At 34.5% G+C, this 20,839-nt stretch overlaps 1 protein-coding gene, 1 long non-coding RNA gene and 2 pseudogenes across 8 annotated transcripts; 3 read left to right on the top strand and 1 right to left on the bottom strand.

Moving 5' to 3' along the window:
- Window positions 1-601: 601 nt before the first annotated feature.
- Window positions 602-10,274, top strand: LOC105834426 (facilitated trehalose transporter Tret1). Of its 3 annotated transcripts, none has more exons than XM_012676895.3 (6): window positions 602-1,412; window positions 4,340-4,425; window positions 6,066-6,413; window positions 6,634-6,791; window positions 6,952-7,407; window positions 7,846-10,274. In XM_012676895.3, exons 2-6 carry the CDS (start codon window positions 4,369-4,371, stop codon window positions 8,441-8,443), a joined length of 1,617 nt encoding a protein of 538 aa, XP_012532349.1. In that variant the 5' UTR covers window positions 602-1,412; window positions 4,340-4,368; the 3' UTR covers window positions 8,444-10,274. The 3 variants fall into 3 exon arrangements, with proteins under 3 accessions (XP_012532349.1, XP_012532351.1, XP_012532353.1); XM_012676897.3 differs by lacking the exon at window positions 602-1,412 and adding an exon at window positions 2,441-3,916; XM_012676899.3 differs by lacking the exon at window positions 602-1,412 and having other exon boundaries at window positions 4,338-4,423.
- Window positions 10,275-11,640: 1,366 nt separating this feature from the next.
- Window positions 11,641-13,333, top strand: LOC118645996 (annotated as a pseudogene).
- A 645-nt stretch (window positions 13,334-13,978) lies between these two features.
- LOC118645998 lies at window positions 13,979-16,865 on the bottom strand. 5 transcript variants are annotated; one of them, XR_004963632.1, is made up of 7 exons: window positions 16,851-16,865; window positions 15,637-15,820; window positions 15,362-15,568; window positions 15,064-15,212; window positions 14,736-14,964; window positions 14,349-14,646; window positions 13,979-14,227 (listed from the first exon to the last, which is right to left on the bottom strand). It is a non-coding gene; the product is annotated as an uncharacterized LOC118645998 (long non-coding RNA). The 5 variants fall into 5 exon arrangements; XR_004963631.1 differs by lacking the exon at window positions 16,851-16,865 and adding an exon at window positions 15,948-16,083; XR_004963630.1 differs by lacking the exon at window positions 16,851-16,865 and having other exon boundaries at window positions 15,637-15,922.
- Window positions 16,866-17,316: 451 nt separating this feature from the next.
- LOC118645997 lies at window positions 17,317-18,993 on the top strand (annotated as a pseudogene).
- The last annotated feature ends 1,846 nt before the right edge of the window (window positions 18,994-20,839 follow it).

Consider the following 20,839-nt stretch of genomic DNA (forward strand, 5'->3'; position numbering starts at 1 on the left):
ACTTTTATTAAATTTTACTAAAAAGTATAGTAAAATTCCTCGAGATTACACATTATCTCTCAATTATCAAATATTGAGGGTAAATTTTAAGAGAAAATTCTCTCCGTGTAGATTTCTTTACTGCCTGCCAATTGTTATTATTCTTTATCCTCCGAGGAAAAAACAGTTTTGCTGAAATATCTAAAAATTTAGATAGATACAGTTCAGTTCTCGCCACGCGATTCTTGGATTTTTCCCGAATATTTTCACCCCGAATCTCCGTGTCCACGAGAACCGAACGTATTCGTCATTCATTCGTGATCGCGTATTTCCCCGGGAAACTGTGTTTAACGCGCGAGCACGAACCGATCTTTATTTATTGTCGAGTCGAATCGGAATTAGCTTATCACTCATCGACAATAGGATCCATACGGTGACGGCGCAGAAAAAGATCATTTTTGTCGCTGGAAAACTCTATAACACGGAACATCGATGCACAGATCGCAATCTGGAAACCGCAAATTCGAGGATGAAGATGCATCTTTTGTTTAACCCTCTGGCTGCATTGAATCATTCAGTTCTGCGCGCATCTGATACCTCTCGCGATAATTAAAAATAAAAATATGAAATTTTTTCTTTAAATTTTTATTCCTATTTGTAATTTGCAATTACAAATTTCAAATCAATTTGCATGTCAGTTCATAAACATCCAAACAATTCTATTCTCATCACATCGATACAAAGCGTCCGACTACGAAATCAGATTAATTCGGAGAATTCAATTTGAGAATATCTCGTTCGTTTTTTTCGCAAGTGTACATCTAGGTGGAGGAGTCGGTATCCTCGGGGACAATCACCCTAAAAAAACCGCGTCGCGCGTTTCGAGAAAGCCAGCGACCGCCTTTGGCGCACCGGTATAAATGCGAAGGCGCGGACGAAAATCGTCTCAGTGTCGAGCGTGAAAAAAGCCACGACGGTGCGGCTGCCTCGATCTACCGTCAGCCTCTCTCGTGCCATCAGAATCACTACACGCGACCAAACGCGCGGAAGAGGCAAGTATCCTGGGGAAGCCTCGACGCGGAAACGTCGCTGGACACTCGGATGATCGGCGTCTTCCGCCGCGACACTCGTACTTCCGGTGTTTTATCCTGCCCTCGTGTTCCGCGCCATCGTCCCGCGAGCGATTATTAGATTCGGCCCGCAATTGTCGTCACGAATCTCGTGTCCATCTTAATTTATGATCCGCGGCGTAAATGCGAGTGGGTCCTCTGATGACGGGCCTCTTAGGATGACTCAGGAAAGAGAAGAACAAATTTTGTTTGTCGCCGACACCCGCACATGGAAGAAAAAAGGAGCGAACATTGTGCAAGATATTAGAAAGAAATATCCTTGCCATTGCTGATCCAGTCGCAAGAGCAGCTGATAATTGCAAGGTAAGTACTTATATCCCGATTTATCGTCCGACGCCTGAATCAATCGCTTCTCATCAGGGTTGGACGTTTACGCGTTTAAAGTATATACAGTCTACATTACGTGGACACAATGTAAACCATCTATGTAAATTATGTTTTAATAAAAAAATTCGCGTGAGCATAATGTAAACAATACGTAAATAATCCATACAGATATGATCTTGAAATTTATCTTATATACTTCTCAACAAATTAAATTTTACTGGATTAACCAAGCATTTTTCTTTACATTTTTTATATCTGTTCCTACGTCCAGCTATTATTAAAATGGTATCAGTATTTCTTCTTTTTTTAACACGTCAAGCCCGATACGTGGCGCATTCGAAAGAGAAAATGTTCGTGGAAAAACCTACTCGTCATAAAATCACGTATTGCCAATTCTCTCGCGCAGTTTACCAAAATAGCAACCGGAGCAACGTAAACAAATCTCGTATTAATACATTGCGAACGCTGTCGTCACAAACTCAGACAATCGTAGCCCAACGCGCATATCGTTATGCGATACACATCACAATCGGAATATCGTAGTTCGCGTGCCTCGATCCTTGATTCGCGTAGTGAATTCTGTTTTCGGTTTTAATAATTATGAGGTACTCATATTGAAGCGAAATGATTTCATTATATTAACAAAGCTTAGACAATCAAGTGCATTTTGGTAATACCAAGCAGAATTTCTGATTAATGTGTCTAATATCTGATTAATTTGTCTAATATTTTTTAGTTGGAACTATAAAATATCTAATCATTAATGTAGTTCTATTATGCGAATTGACACCAATCGGCAGTCAAACACGTGTCATTGTTTTGTATCATGTGTGTATGTATATGAAATAATGATAATCTCACTGACATATAATTCAATCTTCTTTGAAGAAATTAATAATCATCATAAAGTATAATTAAATATTATACTTTAATTTCAATATTACTAGTTTAAAAGTATTATTATTTTCTGTCCAATATTTTTTTCTCTCAACACATAAAATTTATAATTGAATAATGAGACTATATGTATATAAAAATATTTGTGACGAAAGTAACATCGACATAAATGGGCACGACAGCCTGTCATGATTATAACATTGATATTAACAGGCAGGAAGGGCCAGTGGCATAATCCAAAGCCTTTAATCTGTTCGTGATCGTCTAAATAAGAGGATCTCACGGCGGTCGGCAGCAACGCGTCTTTCACCGCGCATGAAACGCATGAGAATCCGCACGCAGCTGACATTTGATCAGATTTATAACGTTGTTAAACGGTTAGTCGATCTTATCGAGTAAAGGCGTCGAAGGCGAGCGAAGGCGATGATGAATGGACGCCGGCGATGGAGACGATAACTCTTGAACTCTAATCCACTCGTGTCGCGTTAACGAATTAAATTCGAGCTAATTGCACAAAACCGATTGAGAATCTGGCGGCGATGGCAAACTCTATTTGATGTAGGGTGAGTCACGGGGCCCGAGTGAATCGTCGCTGCCGATTCCTTAAACATTTCGAGTGACGAGCCGCCGCGAACGACCGCTTAATCGCGCGACCATTATTCAATTTGCACTCCGCATGAAATCGCGCGCGGTGCGATAAAGAGAGTAACGTATTTAACAAGTTAAACCCCGTTAAAATTAATTTCTCTCGGTCCCGAGATCTTCATTCCGATTGACTTCTATCGGCAAGACTCACGAGGAAAAATTGCGAATTGAATTTAAAAAATACTTATCTCGTATATCAATTGCAATCTCTCCGCGAGCGTTAATAAAATATCGATGAAGTGCGAATGAATAATTCAAGAGCCACAGTCGTGTAGATCATAACGAATCGGTGTCGGTTGACGTGGATTCAATTAAATCGAGAAATGCATCTATAAAAACATCTCTTCAATTTTTTCTCTTTTTATCAACAAGGCAGTTGCGTTTGTAGCAATTACGTATGATCGGTGTCGAGGTGAATTAATCTGTTTTTCATCGTGGATCCAAGTTATACGAAAGTGTCGAGATCGAGTGAACATGTCCAACTTTATGTCGCTCTTGTCAAACAAATGGTACCAGCGTAAAAAATGAGCAATTTTCAACGCTTGTTGTCTTTTATTGTTATATGTTGACAAGCTTATCGCTTGTCACCGACAAAATTCGCTCTGTGCTAAACTATTTACATATTGCTGATAAGCAAATAAAGTCGCGTAGCATTCTGGGAAAATGGTCAATTTAAAAAATTATAGCGTCACGAAACGATATAATTCAAGCAGCTATTGTGCTTTGTTCACGATCCCTTTAAACTGAAATTCGGTGTATAATAAAACAGAAAAGAAAAAGAATAGTATGAATTCAGAAATGGATAAGAGATTAGCTTAGAGAACATCGGACGATCTTTTCCAAGAATTCGCATTGAATGATCAAATTACACACCGCAAAATATTGCAATATTATCGTGTAAGAAATTAACGCTGGTAGTAATTCGTTTGACAAGAGCGGTAAGTTTAACATATTTAATTGATTGCGACTTTAAAATTGTAAACGTTAATGAATAGAAAATGGCAATAAAAGACACCAGAGACAATCTTCAAAAGTTAAAAGTTATTAACCTTTAACTTTATTATATAAAAACAAAATTAAAAAAGATGGACTTAAAAAGTTTGGCACGGTATTAAGAGAGTATACGGGTTTAAATATTAAATATCTCTATGTATTCGCATTATTAAAGCTATTAAAATCTGCATTAATACGTACGCCAGACTTCTTAAAGACCGTCTCTTTCAATTGGTTTTTAAAGCTTTTACTGTTTTATTTGTCTATTATTTAACTTTTAGCTTTAATTATTAAAATTGTTATCCAATTCTGTTTAATAATAACATTATATGCCGCTGTTAATTTATCTCGTTATTTTTTATTTACAGTCGCCTGGCCGCGTGCTCCGAGGTGCACGATGATCACGCGGACGAAGCTCTGGCGGAAGATTCTGCGCTCCGGCAACAAGAATGGTGTAAGTCGCTTAACCCGCGTTACGATTATACGTTGTGATTAGCGGCGTCGCAATTAATCACGTCCGCGACCACGATACCACATTATCCTCGATACCAATTCCGAACGTGTAGTGGCGCGACGTATGTGTTGCGTAATTTCGGTACTTCGTCGTTTCGCGAAGTAAAGCGAAATGTCACCGACGAGGCGCGAGGAGAGGAGATATCTCTTACCGGCATAATTTCATTTAATCGAGCGGACGGAACAAAAGACAATGCAACTTTTTGCCGGTAGATTCCTTCTCCCGGCGAATGCCGATGTAACGCGAAAGGCACGAAACAATTACTTACGAAGCCGGATGGTGAGCGAAAAAAAAAACACATTCTCTCGTTAGATAATAATAAACACCACGAGAGAACACGGCAATAAACAGTAAACATGTGATACTAATAAATAAACGATAATAAAAAAAAAGGTAATGAGCGTAGTATATATATTTATTTCCTGGCTCTGCTGAGTACCGGCTCGAAACGTGTAATCAATGTGACTATTAACTATCGCGAGCATCACGCACGCACAAGAGGACTTGGTTAAACGAGGCCATCAACAAGATCGTTTATAAATAAATAAATGGATAAACCAGCAGCGAAGGCGATCGGTAGATCGGCCTTCTCGATCCTCGTTCTTCAACGCCGCGGAATTTTCAAAGCTAACGTACGTAACGCGCTCGTTTGTCGTAACATCGCCGCATCCTTTCGCTCGATTTTCTATTTAGGATGAGCTAACGGTAAATTTAGTACGATCCTTAAACAATTCTCAACATCCATCAATTCGTATGTATTTATTATTTTTATTTTATGTCGTGTTTCTGTTATTTTTCTATTTACTTCTAGAGCGAGAAAAATAACTCTAGCGTGATGAATTGTCAACTCGAATCAAACTCGAACGTGTTCGTTTGTACCTATATGCTAAAATCTATGTAGGAAGAATATCTATCGGAATATCTATCTTTCGGAGCAAACGCGCTATTTGCCTAACAATAAGTCCCACGTCCCTATTGTCACGCTCTAAAGCGAATTTCCATACGAAATCCGACGCCGATGTGGATCTCGTAACGCACGCGATCCTTGACGCGACCTTCGGGGCGAACTTACACATACCTCTTTCTCGTAATCCGACTGACTGCGGAGTCAATGCATTGTTACGAATGATTTACTCGAATCTTGCGTCCTGCACTCTCGTCTTTCAATCCCTCGGCTGTGCGCCGAACGTGAAATGATAATGCACGCCGGGCGCGTCATCGCATCGCTATTCGACACTATCGCTACTTGTGTTAAGCTTAAACAAAAAAAAAAAGAGATCGATCAATTTTTTTTCCAGACGGATCTCTTAATACCGAATTGCTTTGCATCACAAAAGAGAGGATATCATTAATTTTAAAGGCCGATCTTATCAACTCCGATTAAGTTAATCGTTTGATCGAATCGAATTAGAACTAAATTTTATATTACATGCTAATTTAAATGTAATATAGTGTCTTCAGTGATGTTGCGGATCTTTTGTAATAGAAAAGAAAATTAGTTTGCAAGAATTTTAGAAAATAATAAGTTTATCCACGATTATCACGTGTATGCGTAAATCATAAACGTCTTATTTTTTTAGATCCTTGCGGGTCTGGCCGCTCACTCCGGCCAGATTTCCGTAGGTCTTTCTCAGGGATACAGCGCGATCCTGATACCGAAGCTTCTCGAGACGAACTTCGCGGACCAGTCGCAAGCCTCGTGGATCGCTTCTCTCGGCGTCATCTCGAATCCCCTCGGCGCCCTCATCGCCGGCATCTGCGCCGAATGCTTTGGACGCAGGTCCGCGATTGCTCTGGCCACGCTGCCGCACGCTGTCGGCTGGCTGCTGATCGTGTTATCGAGGAACGTGCCGATGCTGTGCGCCGGCAGATTCGTCAGCGGCATCGGCACCGGCATGGCCAACGGGCTCTATCTCTACGTCAGCGAGGTATGTGCATCTCCTCGACGCCATCAGGAAGCTGTAAACGATACATTCTTGCTGTGATTACTGTTTTGAAACTTTTAACGAAATATATAAATAAATAACGATGTCTGTGGACGATGGTTATTTTTTTATTAGCGCAATCAATTGTCCAATATTCGGTGCTCTGTTTTATTCCATTAGGATTAAGTGAATTAAATTATGAAGATACTTGGTTTCTTTCTAGACAGCAGCGCCAGATCAAAGAGGGTGGCTTGCGAGCTGCGGTCCAATCTTAGTCTCCTTGGGTGTCTTGATGGTCTACACTCTGGGTGCCATCACGACGTGGCAAAGAGCGGCTGCTATTAGCATCGGACCCGCGATTCTGTCGCTCGCGTTGACACGGTAATCGCTTTGTCGACGCATATCTCGAGTCGTTCTTTCTATTGTGAAATAAAAACCACGAAAAGATTCACACATATTAATTCATAAAATTTGAAATATAGTGTTTAAAGAATAATTAATTAATAATTCTTTAGTCACATTAAACGGCTTGCCTCTGCAGGATGCTACCGGAAACTCCCGCCTGGCTGGCTTCGAGAGGTCGAACGGACGAGGCAAAGGAGGCTCTTCTGTGGCTGCGAGGTCCTGGCCTGAACGTCGACAAAGAGTACTATGAACTCTGCGAGACGAACGTGAAACGGAAGGAGGAAAAGAAGAGAGGTCTGCTGCGGGCGTTGCACAAGCCCAACGTATGGAAACCGTTCCTGATACTCCTCGCCTTCTTCGCGCTCCAGCAACTGTCCGGCATCTACGTGATTCTGTTCTACGCCGTGAGCGTGCTCGAGGACATCGGCATAGACGTGAATGAATACGCGGCCAGCGTCGGCATGGGCGTCATCAGGCTGTTCGCGTCGATCCTCGGCGCCGGGTTGGCCAACAGTTTCGGCAGGAAGATCCTGGCCTTCGCCAGCGGTTTCGGAATGGCCATTGCCGCCGTGGGAGTCGCTCTTTCCTTCAGGTATGCATCTCAACACCTTTCAAGTGTTATAATCTTTTCATAATGTATAAGGAATAGTGCTTTTAATTTTCCTTAAAATAAAATCGAGAAAAAAATCAGATTTTTTTCTGAATAATACGAAAAAACGATTATGATAATGATTCAAGATATTAAATGTTTTTAATTTTTTAAGAAAATAAAATCAAGGCAAAATCTTCGATTTTCTTTTTTCTTCGAAAAATATGAAATACGACTGTGAAATTGATAACGGACTTTATCAATAAATTATTTTTACTTATTAGAACTCTTAAATGTAAACAATACAATTAAATTAATAAAATTAAATTTTTTATCTGTATTTCTGTACTTTTAATTTGAATATCTATTAGAATTTTTTGTTCTTTCTCATTTCTCGGTTTCGAAACAATCCTTGAAAGTAATTTTGACCTTTGCGCTCAGGTTCGAGCTATCATCGTGGATGCCGCTACTCTGCATCGGGACTCACGTGGGCGCCTCCATGATCGGCTTCCTCACGTTACCATGGGTCATGACTTCGGAGCTGTATCCGCTGAGGTTCAGGGGTAGCCTGGGCGGTCTCACGACCAGCATCGCGCAAATATTGACATTCGCCGCGATCAAAATGTACCCGGACCTGAACGCAGTCGTCGGTCTGGAGTTCACGATGTGGATACTCGGCGCGGCCGGCATGCTAGGCGCGGTCTTCGCCCTGACGGTACTGCCAGAGACCCGGGGACGCAGCCTCGACGACATCGAGATGAAGTTCTCCAGCGGGTCAAGCGAGAACGGCAGCTCGACATATGCCCGCAAGATCTTCTCAAATGTATGGTCCCCACCGAAGAACATCACTCTCCAGCGGTTTACGTCGATCTCGGAGGAGAAGCAATCAAATATCACGGCGAACGCGTACGTCTACGACAATTTCTGTCTGGAGCTATCCCTGGAAAAGCTGGAGAAAGATCCCAAAGTTCCTGAAAAAGAATCGGCTCGAGATTTACGAATCGTAACTGGCATCGCGCTCGAACATGTGTACGTTTAATGCGAGAAATTCGGAAGAACTTTTGTTATAGAAATAATTTCTATGCGAAATAACGATCTAGGATAGTTTAGGATAGCTATTTATTTATTTTATACTATTAATACACTGAGAATTATTTGTTAATTTGTTAATCATAATTATAATATGTATAAATACCATTTTTATATCTGTCGTCGCCAAATGTTTCTTCAGTATTACGAGCATTCCTAGAAGAATAATATTGAAAATTAAATTTAGATTTTTATAACAATTATTATAATTATGAATGATTGTATATACGTACTTTAAAAAATATGTAATTTTATATAGTTTTCTCAACAAATGTTCTCAGTGCTATTTATTTTTAATGATGTATTTTTTTGTACAGATTGAAACCAATGTACATTTTTCGTTTAAGTTGTAAATTTTAATTAAATATAATTTTATTTTATAATTTAACATTCCATACACAAAGTCAGTTTTATGTGAGTTGATCTCTTGGCCGCGTAGGTCACTGGTGACCCAGCATGTTTATTATACTTGAAATAAATTGTGTTCCATATTACAAAATTATAAAAGTTATTGTTGTAATAAAAAGAAAAAAATACAAATATCAAAAAGTATTTTATGATTTTGGTTCTTGTTATAAACAAAATATCAAATAATCTAAAACGGAAGTTTCAGCATAGGTCACTGATGATCCACGCAGTACGGAACGTTAATCAACTACGTTTTTGCATAAAATGACAAGAACCATCAACATATAATTTATTTTTTTCTTACGATAATATAAACGTTTACTTTTCTTGATTCTCATCTCGTATATCTCAGAATTTCAGAAGTTGATTAGAAAGCCTGAAGATTTATTATAGACTAAAAATTTGCTTATTTAAGTTATATTACTTATTTTCATATACATAGTATTTAAATAAGTAAAATTTAATTAAAAATATATTATAAAATATATAAATTATAAAAATTTATAAAGAATATCTTTTGTCAACACAGATTGTTTAATCTAAAATACTGAATGATAACTTTCACAAATGAATGATAGAAGGAAATTTTAAATGTATTATCTATATTTGCACAAAAAATTGTGGATGGATATTGACAGATCTCTACTGATACATTATATAGCCTATCTTTGGTATGGCTACTTATTATACACAGATTTGATGGATAATTTTAAAGAGCAGAAAAAACAAGATTTAAAAAATATTTAATGATATTTGAAAAACATAAAAATGAAATATCTCTTACAATACTTTTTGAGTTGTTGAATCTTCCATACAATTTTACTTGCTTTATATCTTTCTAATAAGTTTTCTCTAGATTTCAAAAGTAAATCATGTCACAACACTAAAGTAGGGATGTTAATAAGAGAGAAGTGAATAAAAGCGTTCAGCAGCGCTGGTCCTATCTTCCTTTTAACATTACTATTAACGCACAATAAAATCTTTTTTTTTTCTATGTAGAATTGGTCAAATTGTAAGTAGAACTTGCCCACATTCTTACCTCAATATTTAGATTTGACTGGATAGAAGTATGTATAAAGACTGCAAATACTTTAATACATCAAATATCTTCAAGCGTTTTGTAATCACCACTTGTTGATTGTAATACCAGCTGGCAAATGGATTACTTAGTAGTTTTATGTTAATAATTATGACGACGAAAAAATAGTGCTCACTTGAAACCTCTGAATCGCGATAAGATGAAACCCAAGACTGGTGTAAACAGTGAAAACCACATTAACCTCGAAATCACACAGTTCCCTCATCTTACAAATGTTTTACAAATAATGTAAATAAACAAGCAAAATAAAACTAGATTAATAATTCTTGCTAAATTACTATTATTATTTAATGTTTGTTATTTTGCAAATTATCCATATAAATCCTGAAGTGCTACTGTAGATAACTTTTGATCCGGGTGCTATTTTCAGTGTTGTATAGCTTTTGTTATTGAAATTAGAATAGTTTAAAATAATATTAAAAAATATTCCTTTACTTTTTTAATACTTAATATTAAAAATAAACTTGTCAAAATGTTTAACAAAAATAATAAAGAATGATAAATGTTTTTAAAAGAATATACGGGAGTCGGTAAAGTGGTAAATGGGAGAGAATTTAGTCCCCGCGCCGCTCGAAATTCCGGAAAAATTCGTCCCAAGTAGCAGGAGCGCACGTTAGGCGAGGAAGTTACTGTGGGGATCCGGTAACCTCCTTGCTATTGTGCGCTCCTAATAACACCGATTATTTTTCGGGCCCTTTTAATCGTATTTAATCGAGATTTAACGGATTTTCGGAGCTTCGGAGTTATTAGGAGCGCACAATAGCAAGGAGGTTACCGGATCCCCAGTAACTTCCTCGCCTAACGTGCGCTCCTGCTACTTGGGACGAATTTTTCTGGAATTTCGAGCGACGCGGGGACTAAATTCTCTCCCATTTCTCCACTTTACCGACTCCCGTATCTTCATTCTAAAACATTTATCATCTTTTATTAACCTTTTTAAAACATTTTGACAAGTTTATTTCTGGTATTCGTTAATTAAGTAAAGGAATATTATTAAATATTATTTTTAATTATCCAAATTTCAATAACAAAAGCTATATATTAAACTTGAATTAGCACTTGTATCAAAGTTCATCTACAGTAGCACTTGAGGATTTATATGGATTGTTTGCAAAATAATAAACATTAAATAATAGTAATTTAGCAAGAATCATTAATTTTGTTTTATCTTGCTCAAGGACCAATATCTACCGAATTCCATCCTTGGGTTTGTTAACCTGGCTACCGTCATGATGCACACTAACGCAACGTCTGCGCCGTCGCAGTCGGCGCCGTCGGCGGCAGTCGTCGCACCCGGCGTCGTCCGTGTAAGCATGACCGATGTAAACAAGCGACGTCGTCGTCGCCGTTGCTGCTGCAAATCGCACACATTCGTCGCATCAGCAGCTCGGAACGCTCAGATGTTAATTGAAGGTAATATTAATTATAGCTAAGTCAAAATCTCGTTTAAATTTAGTTTTATATAAGCTTTGTACGTAAAGAGTTAAAAATATTAATAGACAATAAAGTTATACAGCTCGTCTCAACAGGCAACATGTTTTCGAGATTAAATATTTAAAATTGTTATCATCTGTTGAAATAATGCTGAAATTATTATGATAGTAGTAAGAAAGATAATAATTGCTTTTTCTTTCAGTAATATGCCTTCTTACAAGTTGACTTATTTCCATCTCGCCCGCATTGGCCGAGCCAATTCGCTTCTTGTTGAATTATGCTGGGATTGAGTTAGTTTGTGGATGAACGTATCGATAAAATTGATTGGCCGAAACTTAAACCGAGTACGTACATTGGATTAATGCTAATAATAATTGTATAAAGCTTGTCATAGTTATTTAAATGGGTCTTATAATTGTTCCTGAAAAAATTTTGTTTACATCAGCCAAATTCAAATTTACAAACACAGAAAAATAATTTTAGTCTTAATTTTAACTGTAATTATTAATTATCAAAAGATTTTTAATGAAAATGTATAGATACAATTGCTGCATTTGTGTTATCACAATAATACATTTATATATAATAACAATCCAGATAGGTTCTCTACTATAAATCCTATTCTAACAATATGTTGCATTCACGTTGCTTAAAATCATTTTTCAGCTATGCCATTTGGTAAAGTACCCGTGCTCGAAGTAGACGGAAGGAAGATTGATCAGTCCATAGCTATCTGCCGTTACTTGGCGAAACAATGTGGTCTTGCTGGCAAAGATGATTGGGGGGCTTTGCTAATTGACGTGGCTGTTGATACGATACATGATTCACGCACCAGTAAGTAATAGATAATACTTTGCTTATACAATATTTATCCAATTCTTATTTACCAGAAAAACAGATATTTACTCTTAAAAAAGATTTAAATCGTGATTAAAAAATTTGTAATTTATAAAATTAATTATAAAACACTCGTCGATTATCAACGTGGGTTCAATTATATCTGTGTACATACATATTAATCTTTCTAAATTATAATATTTATGATGAAATTTTAATTGGCACACACTTGGCAACAATGAAAAATACAAAAATTTTCACCCTTTGCACTAAAAAAACTCAAATTTAATAGGATTTAACGTATGCGCATTTAATTAATATGTATGTAGTGAGTTTGTGTAATATACACTTGATAACTGTCAAAAATAATTGTGTTAACTTAGCTATAATATTTTATTTACAAACAGAATTAAATAACAGAAAAGAAATGTTTCTACAATTTGTGCTATATATAATAAATTCAGTCCATTAAAATTTTTAATTTACTATCATATATTTTTTCTTGTTTTTATTAGATATCGCTGCTCTCTCCTATGAAAAAAATGAAGAGGCTAAAGCAGAGAAACTTAAAGCTGCCAAGGAGTTGGAAGGACAGTGCCGTTTTATTTGGAGCGTTTGGACGCTCGGGTGCAGAAGAATGGTGGTTATTTTGTCGGCGGTGCTCTGTCGTGGACCGATTTCACCTTCGTTGGTCTTTTGGACTACATGAACCAACACGATGAAAGGGAATATCATTGAAAAAGTATGAAAATCTGAAACAACTGCAAAAGACAGTCGAAGAAGTATCGGCCATGGCTTGAAAAGCGTCCGCCGAGTAATTTTTGACAGAGTTGATGATTGTTCATTGATGTTTTATTCGAATAATATATACATTTTTTTATTTGTACGTAATGTATATCTATGTAAGAGAAAGGCATACATGTACATAATATATTTATAAACTGTGCATTGTAGATTTTGCACTCTAATTGTTACTCTTATTGTTATGCGACAAAAAATGGATATGTAAAAAATATTGTGAAATTATTTCTAATTAAATCTAAAAAACATTTATTTACTGTACTTTTTTGCATTTGCAGTATTTCCCTTTCCGTTTAATTTAATTACCATAAAAATTTACTATATTCTATATTTTTTAATTTTTATGTTTCTAACTTTAAATAACGCAAATAAAATATACATATGATAGACATATGAAAAATATGGAAAAGATAATTGAAACACGTAAAGAAAGTTAGCATATTTTATTAGCATGTTCATATTTTTTTGTATATATTTTTCAAGTAATTGTTATTTAATCGGGCTGAAAATTGTTCCTGAAAAAAATCTTGTTTACATCAGTCAAATTCAAATTTAGAACACAGAAAAATTTTAGTCTTAATTTTAACTGGAATTATTAATTACCAAAAGATTTTTAATGAATATGTATATATACAATTGCTACAAATTTTATCACTATAACACACTTATATATAATGACAATCCAGATAGGTTCTCTACTATAAATCTTATTCTAACAATATTATGTTGCATTCATGTGGCTTAAAATCATTTTTCAGCTATGCCATTTGGCAAAGTACCTGTACTTGAAGTAAATGGAAAAAGAGCAAATCAATCCGTATAGCTATCTGCCTGTTTTCTCATAACTGCTACGCGTTGCACGTATATCACGTAGAAAATGTATAATAAATAAAGAAATATCTTGTATTCTTTGCAAATTTTTTTTTTTATTTAAACGTCCGCACGACGATATCTGTTTACGTTCTATTACACACATGTATCGTTCAAATAAAAAGGCGAAATCAAGAAAAGAACTCTGGTTTCCGAGGTTTTAATAAGAGCGCGCGGTATCGGTCGATTTATTTGAAACTCCAAAGTTTTTGGATTGGATATGTGAACTGCCGGCACATCTTCTATTTCGTATCCCAATTTGTCCGCTACATTCTCACGTGAGCACTGTAAGTTAATTTAACGCAAGTTAGAACACACTGTATCGAGATAAAATAATAAATTATCAAAAATGGTGTTTTTATGCGCAAAACTTTTTATTTTTCAAACTTTCGTGCATGAAACATACCAAAGAGAAAGTCCTGCCTGGGCCATTTCTATTCGAATCAAGTCAGTCAACTTGTTTAGTGAAAACTGCTTATCTCGATTAAATGGTTTGAACTGTATTTTTGATGGTGTCTAGCATCATATAGAAATGGACCTTTAATTGCATCCAAATCATGAGTGCCAATAGAGACCAAACTATGTCTTCTTCCTATATTTTGATGCAACTTTTCTTGACGATTAATAAAACTATTGCAAGAATCTTGCGTCAAAGTAACGTCTCTCAAAATTGAAACAACCAAATGTCCTCTTATTTTTAAGAACTGAAACAATAAGATGAGATATAATTTTTTACATTAATCAAATTATTCAATGCTAATCAAGACATAATTTTAAAAAGAATTACACATACTTCTTGAAGTCATTATAATCTTTTCCATTCCTTTGGTTTTATTGCCATATAATGTGGATGAACATCCTGTTTAAAAAAAAGACTTTATATATAGGCATTCAGCCATAGGTGGAGAAACATTTAAAAAGTGAAATTTAAAGAGTCCTGGCACACATCCTTTACGCAGTTCTTGTGTAATGTGCATTATGTGTTTTGCCTTTTATTACCAATTGCAGTTCTTTTGTATGTTCTACAAAAAGTAAATCAATAAGATATTTAAATGTATTATCTTTAAATATATTTAAGGAATGAATTTTTTTGTCTGAACTATAAATTGTATAATATTTACTTGTTCAAAAATATAAGTAGTCCAGTACTTAGGCTCCAAGCACAACAGATAATATTTGTTGGCAGGCATGTCAATCTTGTAGATAATTTCTTCGGATGCATCTATACCTTGATCAAAACTACTCTTGCTATCATTTGCTTTTTCATTGTCTATTCATAGAATAAAAAAACAAGTAATTATTGTACAGTTTAATGCAAGTATAATTATTCTTATTTTCTGTTAAGAGTGTTTCATATAATGCAAATATTTCATATAATGACTTTTTACTTCTATCACAGTAACATGCCATACTATGTACCTTCAAACAAACACACCCCTTCTCTATTCGCTTCATTGACACTCAGTCAGAGCGTGATGTTTGTCTAATATGTAAAATGAGCATAAATCTTTTTTAGCGAGTTTTGTGCAAGTCCTTAAGTGTCGAGGTATAAAATATATTTGGTTAATTTAATTATGTATACCAAATCCCGTCTTAGCAATAACTCAGATAAATAAGTTTTATTCCCTACAAGAGTCAAGCTTATTGATATTACAATTTAGAATTTAATTAATAAAAAATAGAATGTAACTTACAATATGTTTTACCCAATGTTTTGAACAGCAAGTCATGTTTTATTGCGATAGTCAACATCTTTGTATCACGCCAATCCCAGCACAAGTAGATAAACTCTTAATATTTTATCGGTTTTCTTTTAACACGGAAATGTCAGGTTTCTCGTTGAATTACTTGAGGCACAATAAAATCCACTGATTAAAACTGTCAAGCCATGAAATATCACGTTAACCTCGAAATCACACAGTGTTCCCTCATCTTACAAATGTTTTACAAATAATGTAAATAAACGAGCAAGATAAAACTAAATTAATAATTCTTGCTAAATTACTATTATTATTTAATGTTTGTTATTTTGCAAATAATCCATATAAATCCTCAAGTGCTACTGTAGATAAATTTTGATCCGGGTGCTATTTCCAGTGTTGTATAGCTTTTGTTATTGAAATTAGAATAGTTTAAAATAATAATAAAAAATATTTCTTTACTTAATTAATACTTAATATTAAAAATAAACTTGTCAAAATGTTAAAAAAAAATAATAAAGAATGATAAATGTTTTTAAAAGAAGATACGGGAGTCGGTAAAGTGGTAAATGAGAGAGAATTTAGTCCCCGCGCCGCTCGAAATTCCGGAAAAATTCGTCCCAAGTAGCAGGAGCGCACGTTAGGCGAGGAAGTTACTGTGGGGATCCGGTAACCTCCTTGCTATTGTGCGCTCCTAATAACTCCGATTATTTTTCGGGCCCTTTTAATCGTATTTAATCGAGATTTAACGGATTTTCGGAGCTTCGGAGTTATTAGGAGCGCACAATAGCAAAGAGGTTACCGGATCCCCAGTAACTTCCTCGCCTAACGTGCGCTCCTGCTACTTGGGACGAATTTTTCTGGAATTTCGAGCGACGCGGGGACTAAATTCTCTCCCATTTCTCCACTTTACCGACTCCCGTATCTTCTTTCAAAAACATTTATCATCTTTTATTAACCTTTTTAAAACATTTTGACAAGTTTATTTCTAGTATTCGTTAATTAAGTAAAGGAATATTATTAAATATTATTTTTAACTATCAAAATTTCAATAACAAAAGCTATATATTAAACTTGAATTAGCACCTGTATCAAAATTCATCTACAGTAACACTTGAGGATTTATATGTATTGTTTGCAAAATAATAAACATTAAATAATAGTAATTTAGCAAAAATCATTAATTTTGTTTTATCTTGCTCAAGGACCAATATCTACGGAATTCCATCCTTGGGTTTGTTAACCTGGCAACCACCATGATGCACACTAACGCAACGTCTGCGCCGTCGCAGTCGGCGGCAGTCGTCGCACCCGGTTGACCCGGCGTCGTCCGTGCAAGCGTGACTGATGTAAACAAGCGACGTCGTCCGTCGTCGTCGCCGTTGCTGCTGCAAATCGCACATATTCGTCGCATCAGCAGCTCGGAACGCTCAGATGTTAATTGAAGGTAATATTAATTATAGCTAAGTCAAAATCTCGTTTAAATTTAGTTTTATATAAGCTTTGTACGTAAAGAGTTAAAAATATTAATAGACAATAAATTTATATAGCTCGTCTCAACAGGCAACACGTTTTCGAGATTAAATATTTAAAATTGTTATTATCTATTGAAATATTGCTGAAATTATTATGATAGTAGTAAGAAAGATAATAATTGCTTTTTCTTTCAGTAATATGCCTTCTTACAAGTTGACTTATTTCCATCTCGCAGCATTGGCCGAGCCAATTCGCTTCTTGTTGAATTATGCTGGGATTGAGTTAGTTTGTGGATGAACGTATCGATAAAATTGATTGGCCAAAACTTAAACCGAGTACGTACATTGGATTAATGCTAATAATAATTCTATAAAGCTTGTCATAGTTATTTAATTGGGCTCATAATTGTTCCTGAAAAAATTTTGTTTACATCAGCCAAATTCAAATTTACAAACAGAAAAATAATTTTAGTTTTAATTTTAACTGTAATTATTAATTATCAAAAGATTTTTAATGAAAATGTATAGATACAATTGCTGCATTTGTGTTATCACAATAACACAGTTATATATAATAACAATCCAGATAGGTTCTCTACTATAAATTTTATTCTAACAATATGTTGCATTGCTTAAAATCATTTTTCAGCTGTGTCATTTGGTAAAGTACTCGTGCTCGAAGTAGACGGAAGGAAGATTGATCAGTTCGTAGTTATCTGCCGTTACTTGGCGAAACAATGTGGTCTTGCTGGCAAAGATGATTGGGGGGTTTTGCTAATTGACGTGGCTGTTGATACGATACATGATTTACGCACCAGTAAGTAATAGATAATACTTTGCTTATACAATATTTATCCAACTTTTGTTTATCAGAAAAACAGATATTTACTCTTAAAAAAGATTTAAATCGTGATTAAAAAATTTGTGATTTATAAAGTTAATTATAAAACACTCGTCAATTATCAACGTGGGTTCAATTATATCTGTGTATATACATATTAATTTTTCTAAATTATAATAATTATGATGAAATTTTAATTGGCACACACTTGGCAATAATGAAAAATACAAAAACTTTCACCCTTTGTACTAAAAAAAAAACTCAAATTTAATAGGGTTTAACGTATGCACATTTAATTAATATGTATGTAGTGAGTTTGTGTAATATACACTTGATAACTGTCAAAAATAATTGTGTTAACTTAGCTATATTTTATTTACAAACAAATAATAACATAAAAGGAATGTTTCCACATTCGTGCTATATATAATAAATTTAGTCCATTAAAATTTTTAATTTACTATCATCATATTTTTTCTTGTTTTTATTAGATATCGCTGCTCTCTCCTATGAAAAAAATGAAGAGGCTAAAGCAGAGAAACTTAAAGCTGCCAAGGAGCTGGAAGGACAGTGCCGCTTTATTTGGAGCGTTTGGACGCTTGGGTGCAGAAGAATGGTGGTTATTTTGTCGTGCTCTGTTGTGGACCGATTTCACCCTCGTTGGTCTTTTGGACTACATGAACCAATACGATGAAAGGGATTATCATTGAAAATGTATGAAAATCTGAAACAACTGCAAAAGACAGTCGAAGAAGTATCGGCCATGGCTTGAAAAGCGTCCGCCGAGTAATTTTTGACAGAGTTGATGATTGTTCATTGATGTTTTATTCGAATAACCTATACATTTTTTTATTTGTACGTAATGTGTATCTATGTAAGAGAAAGGCATACATGTACATAATATATTTATAAACTGTGCATTGAAGACTTTGCACTCTAATTGTTACTCTTATTGTTATACGACAGAAAATGGATATGTAAAAAATATTGTGAAATTATTTCTAATTAAATCTAAAAACATATTTATTTACTGTACTTTTTTGCATTTGCAATATTTCCCTTTCTGTTTAATCCAATTACTATAAAAATTTACTATATCTATATTCTAAAATTTTCATGTTTTTAATTTTAAATAACGCAAATAAAATATACATATGAAAAATATTGAAAAGATAATTGAGACACTTAAAAATAATTAAAATATTTTTTTATGTGTTCATATATATTTTTCAAGTAATTGTTGCTTGCTTATTTCCCTGTAAAGTTTTTAAATGATAAATATCGCACAATTATTAACATCTGTTTCAGATAATTTAACACAACTCTTAATTAAATTGATAGTAATGATATAATAATTTAATTTTTATTACGAGGCTAGTGTCCTTAATAACTTTAATTTTATCTGATTGTTAATTAGAAACATATGGATTACGTTTGTCGTGAATATTTGTGACAAGATTTAGTGAACGTCATAAGCGAACCAAGATTCAAAACAACTGATATGATATACATGCTTCTTCATGCTGATGCTCATCAATAATAAGTCTTAAAATAAATCACGTAATCAGAAATGACCATTTAACATTCATTATACAGCATCAATTTTGATAATGTGGTCTATCAAGGAGCGTCAGGGATCATGAATTTGCATTTGCATCTTATTGCGCAATAACATCCACAGACAAATCAGACAGATTTTACAAGTTGTACAATTTCAAGAACTTTTGATTGACGCAATATATATTCCTCAGATCTTCACTATACATAGTTTCTAGACAATACAATGCAATATCAAATATTGTTCAACAATATTGATTGTCTAAGAGACTGCTTAAGTTTCCTTTGGAACTCAAAAGTGAGTCACGTTCAAACGACAAAATGGAGATGTGAGTACAGGTAGAAAGATAAATAGGGGAGTTTATTGAATAGTACCGTCAGAGTTTAACGAGCAGTTGATATTTACTGTAACAGTATAATAAACGGCTCTTTCATCTTTCATGTAAAATTCGCAAAATTGTAAAAACTTGTTTAGTTTTACTCCTTGATATTTAAAATAAACTGGCTAGTTCAATGTATTGCAATATTGCTCGAACATTTTACACAAAAGCATTTCATCACCATCTTGTTAATTAGCGGACGAAAATTAATAACGATTGTGGAAGCGGATAATGAGAGAAATATTGTTCTCAATAAATACGTTTTTCATTCATACTTTATATTTATTATATTACTTATTCTTTTATCGATATTTTATAAAATATAAATTATAATTAAGAGATATTTTATTTTAAAAGTTTAATAACCGACTTTAATGTTATGTTGTCGATTGAAAGTATATTTTCATTCCTTGTGTGCATTTTGAATAAAAACTTTATATTTTTTAATGTAGGTTTCATAATACTATGAAATACATTTAGCCTGAAGATTAAAATAAATATCATATGTGATACGTGGAAATTTTTGAGCAATATAATATCAGTCATGTATTTAGTTCAGATAACAAAGATAAGAAAACATGACTTGTAACGTTGATATAACATATTACCGCACTTATACCTAAAAGTAAAAGGAATATGAGAAGTGAATTATAATCCATTTCGGGAACAAATTTTTTCGATACAATACTGAGCCATAATGTGTGAAAATAAAATGCAATGACGTATATTGATTACAAATGTTCGTGTGATACAGATACATGATATCGGTGAAACCCCTTAAAATATAATATCCGTGTAATACGACATTACATTCCGCAAATCGTATGTGCGAGATAGGGGTATAGAAAAAATAATTCTCTCAATTACTGTGTGTACATATTACAGCGATGTGTCAAATTTCACGCGTCGGAGAGATAATAACGCATGACGTATCCAGTTCTCAT

Source organism: Monomorium pharaonis, chromosome 6, assembly GCF_013373865.1.
Source record: "Monomorium pharaonis isolate MP-MQ-018 chromosome 6, ASM1337386v2, whole genome shotgun sequence".
NCBI lineage: Eukaryota > Metazoa > Arthropoda > Insecta > Hymenoptera > Formicidae > Monomorium > Monomorium pharaonis.